At 49.6% G+C, this 8,096-nt stretch overlaps 2 protein-coding genes across 2 annotated transcripts; one reads left to right on the top strand and one right to left on the bottom strand.

Moving 5' to 3' along the window:
* Window positions 1-277: 277 nt before the first annotated feature.
* Window positions 278-1,769, bottom strand: LOC129706009 (uncharacterized). Its single transcript, XM_055649980.1, has 2 exons — window positions 1,762-1,769; window positions 278-1,214 (listed from the first exon to the last, which is right to left on the bottom strand). The coding sequence occupies exons 1-2, from the start codon at window positions 1,767-1,769 to the stop codon at window positions 278-280; spliced, it is 945 nt and encodes a 314-aa protein (XP_055505955.1).
* On the top strand, window positions 843-7,267 carry LOC129705901 (CD59A glycoprotein-like). The gene is made up of 4 exons (XM_055649802.1): window positions 843-864; window positions 3,988-4,060; window positions 4,686-4,790; window positions 6,444-7,267. Exons 2-4 carry the CDS (start codon window positions 3,997-3,999, stop codon window positions 6,659-6,661), a joined length of 387 nt encoding a protein of 128 aa, XP_055505777.1. The 5' UTR covers window positions 843-864; window positions 3,988-3,996; the 3' UTR covers window positions 6,662-7,267.
* The last annotated feature ends 829 nt before the right edge of the window (window positions 7,268-8,096 follow it).

Here is an 8,096-nt window from a genome sequence, read left to right as displayed (position 1 = left end):
GACTGGGAGAGAGGGAGGGTGGTGGGATGTGGTGCGGGTGGAGTGCGCGAGGGGGCGCTGTTGTGTGACTCGGTGTTGATCGAAGATACTGTTCTATAATCTTTGGTGTTGGTGTCGCTGTAACCGGAAGGTGGCGTTCTTACCAGGGGGAGGGGCGGGGCCACGTGGGGCGGGGCCGGCCTGGGCCGCAGTGGGTGTGGTCACGTGATGCGCGAGTGGACAGGGCCGGTTAATGTATGACGCAATTGTGGGTGGGGCCGTGTCGCTGTGGGCGTGGTCAGGTAACGTAAGTGCGACGCGGGTGAGGGCGGGGCCGTGTGATGTAATTGTGGCCGGGGACGGGGCCGTGTTGCCAGGGGCGGGGCCATGCGACGCTGGTGAAGGCGGGGCCGTGCGGGGGCGGGACCGTGTGATGTAATTGTGGGCGGGGCCGTGTGGCAGGGTGGGGCCGTGTGGCGGGGCCATGCGACGCGGGGCCGTGTTGCCGGGGGCGGGGCCATGCGACGCGGGCCGGGGGGCGGGACCGTGTGCCGGGGGCGGGGCCGTGTGGCGGGGCCATGCGACGCGGGGCCGTGTTGGCGGGGGCGGGGCCATGCGACGCGGTTCGGGGGGGCGGGGCCATGCGACGCGGTTCGGGGGGCGGGACCGTGGCCGGGGGCGGGGGCCGTGTGGCGGGGGCCATGCGACGCGGGGCCGTGTTGCCGGGGGCGGGGCCATGCGACGCGGTTCGGGGGGCGGGGCCATGCGACGCGGTTCGGGGGGCGGGGCCGTGTGCCGGGGGCGGGGCCAAGCCGCGCTTCACCTGGGGCTCGGGTCGGCGCCGCCAGTCCGGGACTGACTGAGGGACGAGCGGCAGCAGCAGCGGTGAGAGGGAGCGCGGTGGCTGAGGGAGAGAGGGGAGAGCCCGGCGCTTGCGGCTCGGTCTACTCCCCACACTGGGGTTCCGGGCATCCACCGGCAATGAGGAGGCACCGGGGCGGGCGGGCAGGTAGCGGGATGGCGGGGACGTGGAGGACAGGTAGGGGGCCGGCACTGGGCGGTGATCCACCTGTGCCCAAGCAGGTGTTGGAGTAGCCCGGGACAGGGGAACAGTGCTGTTGGTGGGAGGGACAGTGGGCGCAGTGTTTTTGTCGGGAGGTTTGTACGGTTGCCCCAGGAGAGTGCCCTGAAGCGCACTGAACGGGAGCTTCCCGTTGCATGCATGTGTCCTGCTCCTGTAATGATGCCAGGTTATGATTCAATCCCCACAAGGTGCTCACCCTCAGAGCATCTCCTGTACACATGGTGTGTATGAGCCTGGTCCAGATTCTTCTGAATCGTCTGAATTTGTAGTCGGCGGGGCAGTACTCTGCATATCGCCAACTTGTTCAATTGTAGCCTTCTCCCTCCCTCTGGCTGTTGGTGGTGGATGACTTGCCAGTGATAATGCCAACTGATGGTGAGGATGGGTGGTTAAACTTGGTCTCGATTGAAGTGCTTATTGCCTTGCAATTTAATGGCACACATATTCGCCATTTAGTGTCATGGAAATGGGTCATTTGCCCAATTTGGGCATGCTGATCAAAGTGCCAACGAGAAAGCTACAGTTGGGCAGTTTATCCCATATATGCACCATTGTGTTTAAAATGTGCTGTCTGGGTCCCCTTTAAATCTTTCCCCTCTCCCCCTAAACCCACACCCTCTAGTTTTAGACTCCCCTACCCTGGGAAAAAGACTGACTGTCTGTTGTCCATGCTGCTCAAGATTTTAAATAGTTCTTACGAAGTCATGCCTCAATCCTACACTCCAGGATGAGAATCCACAGCCTATCCAGTCTCTATATCCTGAACCCTCCATTTTGAGCAACACCCTTATGAATCTTTTTTTCCACCCTCTCTAGTTGAATTACACCCTTCCTATAATATGGCAACTAGAATAGTACTCCAGGTGTGTTTTGTACAGCTGCAACAGGAGATCCCAAATCTTGTGCTAAGTGCCCTGACCAATGAAGATAAGTATGTCAAATGACTTTTTCACCAGCCTGTCAGTCCACATGTTCCACTTTTGTGAAATATGTATTGGTCTCTGTTCTATAGTGCTCTCCAGGGCCATGCAAATCACTGCCCTGGGTTCTGCCCTGCTTTAAGTATCCAAAATGCATCACTCTGCACTTGTCCAAGTTAAATTCAATGTGCTGTTCCCATGTTGTGTTTTCCCAGTTAATCTTCATCCTATTATAACCCGATGACCTTTTTTACTGTCTGCTACACCAATTTTGCTCTATGCAAACTTACTAATCATAGTACCTACGTTCTTGTGCAGTTTCATCCCATGTTGTCCAGGCATTGCTGCATGCAGGGAGGACTGCATCATTTACTGAGGAGCTGTGAGTGGAATTGATGCTTGTGCAATAATCAGTGAACTTCCCCTCTTCTGACCTAATGGAGGGAAGGTCATTGCTGAAGCTGCTAAAGATGGATGGGCCTGGGCTCCTGCCCTAAGACTAGGATCTTCTTCTTCTTCTTGCCTATGGCGTGCACAACCTAAAGTTGTTGTACAACTTGTTATATTTGATTGTGCACACCAGGTTGATAGCATTTGTCAAAACAGGGCGGACCACGTGAAGGTAGCAATCTCCCAACCCAAGACTGGGATGATTTAACTCTAACAATCATCTCCCTGTGTGTGAGCTATAATAGTGTTCACAGGAGTATCTGAAGAAGGGCCTCGACCCAAAACGTCACCCCTTCCTTCTCTCCAGAGATGCTGCCTGTCCCGCTGAGTTACTCCAGATTTTTGTGTATCCACTGGAGTATTTTCCCTTTGACCAGCCGGATGTCCTACTCTGATAAATGTTACCTGATGCCAAGTGGTCACTTGTCTTGCCTCCTGGAATGGTCCTGTGGAGCAGGTATTGTTCACAGCAGTGCCCAAATATACTCCAGAAATGAGAGATGACAGAGAAACAATAGACCAGATTGGGTTTATGCTGCAGGTGTGCAGGACAGCCTGGCAGCAGCAGAGGAAAGCACCCTCTCTCCTTTGCTGCATTATTTCCCACCCCTCTCCATGCAACCTTTATGGGGACTTCATCCCCTTCATTGTGAACTTGAGCTGCATGCTTTCAGATGGGGTTAATGCAGTCATAGCATGCCAAGTAATACAGTTCCAATGTTATTTTAACGCTGCCACTTCTAAACTTTGGAAATCAATCATGCCACTTTGTATTTACAGACTTCTATAAACATTGAATGTGTTGCATTAAGCACTAAAGCCTATAAACTTTTTGAATATGTAAGCTGTATCCTGCTATTCTTTATATGACTACTAACTGCCCAATTTGTCTGAACAATTTTCAGTTTATTGATGGGGAGAAACTCAGCTTATTTGCACTCTGTAAATTAATCAAACAAACCTATGTCTGTTGACGTAAAGTCTATTTTTTTTACACAAAACGAAATTCTGCGCAGAAAGCACAAATTGTGTCCTTGGGTTAATTTTGTCCTGTGTCTCAGTACGTGCAGTTCCTGTCAGATTGTGTAATTCGCATTGATTGGAAGTTCCTACTGAAAGATGACTCCAGAGTGTCCTCTTCATGTCCTGGCCAAACTGTGTGAAGGCCTTCTTGATCTCACCTTGAACTAAACCTGTTCTTGCTACACTCTACCAACAACCCAAACCCCATGACCTTGTGCACTGTTCATGCCACCCACACCATGTGACTGATCTTCCTGCTGCTGTCCATTGAAGGCAGGGGAATTGCAGGCTATGGTAGACCAGGCTAATTGGAAGGTAAGGATTGGCATTATTAGCTGTCTTTATGACCTAGAGCGAGTTCTTCCACTGCAGCAGTGAGGGTGGGTTGGGGAAGGGAAAAGATGGTATTACTCATTGTGATAGCGGGTAGCCACTGGTGGTCCTGCATTGTTATTCATTAGTGGGGAGTGTACACACTTCACAGGCAAGGAGGACTGTCACAATCTAATGGATAACATCTGTTCTTGCCAGGTGTGCAACATGAGAGCCATGGAACACAGCATACTAAAGTGCCTCCTCTTCATATCACTCTGCTCGGCATTTGGTGAGTTGCATTTGGCCTGGGACAGTTTATAACATGTATGTAACCATGTGTACCAGGAGAGTATGCACCTGCACTGGATGAGACTGTATCCAGAGAGTACAGACTCTGGATTAGACCGTGCACTTATATCGCCGCTGTATATCCAAAGAGCATGCACTTTTAGGAGTTTAGTTTGGAGTCCACAGTCTCTCGGGTGGGTGTACATGCACAGTATGGGTACTCGGGTCAGGGGGTGGTGAACAGGAATGCAGTGCAACAGAGACACCAAGTGTGCCTTGTGTGTGGCTGGGATTTGTACATCTAGACTGTGTGGAACCACTGGGGAAATTGCATTATATCCAGCAACTAACCTTCTGCAGGTGAGTTTGTATCTCCAGAGAGCACACATCATAGCGCAATGTCCAGGAGCTTCTGGGGAAGGGGCATTATATCCAGAGAACATGCACTTCCTGTAGGAGTCTCTGTATCCAGACAGCAAGCAAGTGTGAAGTGTGAACCCTCTGGGTTGGACAGTATATCCAGACAGAGTGCCTCCCTGGCAACATACACCCAAGTATAGATCCTCTTTGGTTCCTGCTGGTTATTGTGCGTGTTTACACTGCCTAGACTTCTTTCTTGTCACTAGGATCTGCCCTGGAATGTTATGTGTGTGAATCTAAAGAAGACTCTCTGTGCACTAAGCAGTCATGTGGCAATGACCAGGACGCCTGCCTGAACGTCACCTTTCACAGTACGTATTTTGGGGTTGTCCGCTTCTGCTCACACGCAGAGAGAAAGAAAACTTTGTAACACTGCCATTGATATTCTTTCCAAAGCTGGTGGCCCTTGCCTCTAACCTGCCATTACAATTGATCCCCACACTGCTCTCCATGTGGCCTTATCAACCACTTCCTTCTGTTTTACACAGAAACCACTGTGATGTGAGGTGTCAGAATTGGAGGAGATTGTGTTGTGTCCTTCTCCCAGAGACTGGATAGTTAATTGGAGAAAATGGCCACTTTCACCAGAGCCTGGATGTGCTGGGGGAGGGTATGACTTATCTCTTCTCCCTCCAGTGAGTGGGGGGGAAAGGTCAATCTACAAGGAAAAGCTCTGGTGTCCTTGCAAATGGCAGAACCATTAGAACTGAAAGTGAATACTGGGGTATAAAGAACATGGTTGGAGTTCAGAGATGTGGGTCTTAGATTAAGTGATTCAGTCAACATAGAGCACCAAGACGATGTGATCATGATCGATGTCCAAAGTGGAACCCCAGTGGATGCGAGTGGACAGCACAATCACTCGTATATATATGTGTACAACTTCTCAATGGAAACTAATTTTACATTAACATTCTGCTGAAAGGATGATGAACTAGTTTCAGATCACTGACAGTCAGGTGACAAAGGATACAATCTAAAGGGATTTCAAAATCATTTGGAAAGATTAATATGGGTGTTGAGCATCATTTGCAAAAGGCAACCTTACAATTCTCAGTGGTAGTCAAAAATGCTGGAGAAAATCAGCGGGTGAGGCAGCATCTATGAAGCGAAGGAAATGGGCAACGTTTCGGGTCGAGACCCTTCTTCAGACTTACAATTCTCAGTGGCTTTTTATGAAGCAGCTGCCTAAATAAATATAGAAAAATGCCGTGGGAGTTTAGTTTGCAGGTTAAAGTCACAAATTACTTTATGTAAAGGAAACTCCTTCATGTCAGGATTTAACAGATCAGATGGGAATCGGTAATAGAATTCTCTTGAACCAAGTGTCTTGAGATTTCTGAAGTTGTCTTGCAAATGTCCATGGTTTTGCCAACTTGGCAAAAGTTTACCTATGATGTCATTTCTCTCACCTTGTGACTGAATGTGCCTCATCTGCACACTTTCCACTTCCAGGTGAAGAATGACACTTGCCCCACTCCCTAATAAGTATTATTTCCCCACGCTAATTTGTATGGCTGGTGATGAGAATCTTAGATGTTTGTAAATGGACTGTTTGTAGTTGGGCTGCTTTTAAGGGGGGAAACTCACTGAATAACAAACCAGAAAGCCAGGTTGTAGTCATGGGACCATGCTGTGGTTGAACTTGGGTCTTTGGAAGTTGGACACAAAATGCTGGAGTAACTCAGCGGGTGAGGCAGCATCTCTGGAGAGAAGGAATGCATGACGTTTTGGGTCGAGACCCTTCTTCAGACTGAAATCTGGAAGTTGAACTTGGTTCAGAGATGGTGCCTCTTTGCCTGCAGTGGACCACTTCCGTTCCTACACACCCTCCCTGGCCCCGCCAAACACCTTGTGCTTCCCCAACTTCCTCCTCCCCGCCACCAAACATTTTTTTGCTGCACTCCCTCTGGTTTCACTGTCCAATCGATAATCATTTGTTAATCTGTTCTTATTCCTGTAAGACAATCATTTCTTCCGCCGCTGCTGGACCAAGCGAAAGTGTAACAACAAGGACGTGCAGGCGGGGTTCAATATCGAGTCGGGATTGACACTTAGCTGCTGCAGCTTTAACTTGTGCAACTCCAAGAGCGGTGTGGAGCCTGGACCAGTCGTACACATCTATCTGCTGGGTCTGCTCTCTGCTTTTACCAGTCTGCATCTGTGCTGGTCCCAAAGCTGAAAACATCCCTCGTTCCTGAACATCCTCTGTTCACCGTTTAAGGAAGGAAGGATTGTCCTGAATGCCATGAGCTGTACTTACTTGGGTTACCCACTAAATGTCTGTAGTCTTTGTATTGCACTCATCTCTCCCCCCCTCCCCTCCAAAAGATGGAGCACATTCCCTCCAGAAGATTGGGGTCACTTTCAACTGGCATTTGTTAGGTTTTGTCATCTTCTAAAACCACTGCACTGGAGATTAAACCAGAGTATTAAACCTTGCAGCTACTGTGCAAATGGATACTCATGCCTGACCTGAACCTGTGTCAATGAATGCATATCTAACATGTTCGATGCACCCCATGTCTTCAATTCTCCAACCCCCTTGCATTAACTAACCCAGCCCAAGGCTAATATGCACAACAGACAGATTAAGATGCTGCTTCCAGGTAACAATCTGTTCTGGTCTGGTCTAATGCTCAAGATGCCAGCAGAAACTAATGATGGCTTTGTTGCGGAGTAATTTGCACCCAATGAATGATGGGGTAAAGTGACATGTATATACTTTACTGATGCTTTTGTACTGCAATTATTGATTATAAATAAAAAACCTTTTTTGGTAAAAGTATTTTTTGTGTGGTTATGGAAACTGAAGAGGGTTCAGAGTAATGGTGATGAGGGGAATGTCACATTGTTGGCCTGTGGAAGATGAAGAACCAACACAAAATGAAATGCTGTTTGACCTGTCTCATGCTGGTAATGTTTGGAGTATCTACAGCAAAAGCTGTCCTGGCATTGCTGAACATGACAACTCTAGACCAGGTTTCCACGAGGACACTGCTGAACACGACAGCTCAACACCACGTTTTCATGAGCTACCATGGCTCAACTGCTGCAAGACTGCTTGACTATAATCTAAGGTGGACAAAAGTGCTGGAGAAACTCAGCGGGTGCAGCAGCATCTATGGAGCAAAGGAAATAGGCAACATAGAAATGTTCGGCCCAAAACAGACTGATGCAGGGGGAAGGAAGGGGAAGGGGAAGGAGCCAGAGGGCTGAGGGAGAGCTGGGAAGGGGAGGCAACAAGGGCTACCGGAAATTGGAGGTCAATGTTCAAGCAGACTGCCCAAGCGGAATATGAGGTGCTGCTCTTCCAATTTCCGGTGGTGCTCACTCTGGTCATGGTGGAGGCCCAGGACAGAAAGGTCGGATTCGGAATGGGAGGGGGTGTAGAAGGGCTGAGCCACAGGGAGATCAGGTTGGTTAATGCGGACTGAGCGGAGGTGTTCGGGCAAAACGGTCGCCAAGCCTACGCTTGGCCTCACCGATGTAGATCAGCGGATACAATAGATGAGGTTGGAGGAGATGCAGGTGGACCTCTGTCACACCTGGAACGATTGCTTGGGTCCTTGAATGGAGTCGACGGGGGAGGTAAAGCGACAAGTGTAGCATCTCTT

The sequence above is a fragment of the Leucoraja erinacea genome, chromosome 18 (genome assembly GCF_028641065.1).
Source record: "Leucoraja erinacea ecotype New England chromosome 18, Leri_hhj_1, whole genome shotgun sequence".
NCBI classification, from domain to species: domain Eukaryota; kingdom Metazoa; phylum Chordata; class Chondrichthyes; order Rajiformes; family Rajidae; genus Leucoraja; species Leucoraja erinaceus.
Note: the sequence above shows the minus strand (reverse complement) of the source record. Positions and strands in the feature narration are given on the sequence as shown.

Bases quoted from the DNA above. Each gene is read 5' to 3' on its own strand.
- LOC129705901 (XM_055649802.1), top strand. From the start codon at position 3,997: ATGAGAGCCATGGAACACAGCATACTAAAGTGCCTCCTCTTCATATCA. The intron at 4,061-4,685 runs GTGAGTTGCATT...TCTTGTCACTAG, and splicing joins ATCACTCTGCTCGGCATTTG to GATCTGCCCTGGAATGTTAT. The intron at 4,791-6,443 runs GTACGTATTTTG...TATTCCTGTAAG, and splicing joins CCTGAACGTCACCTTTCACA to ACAATCATTTCTTCCGCCGC.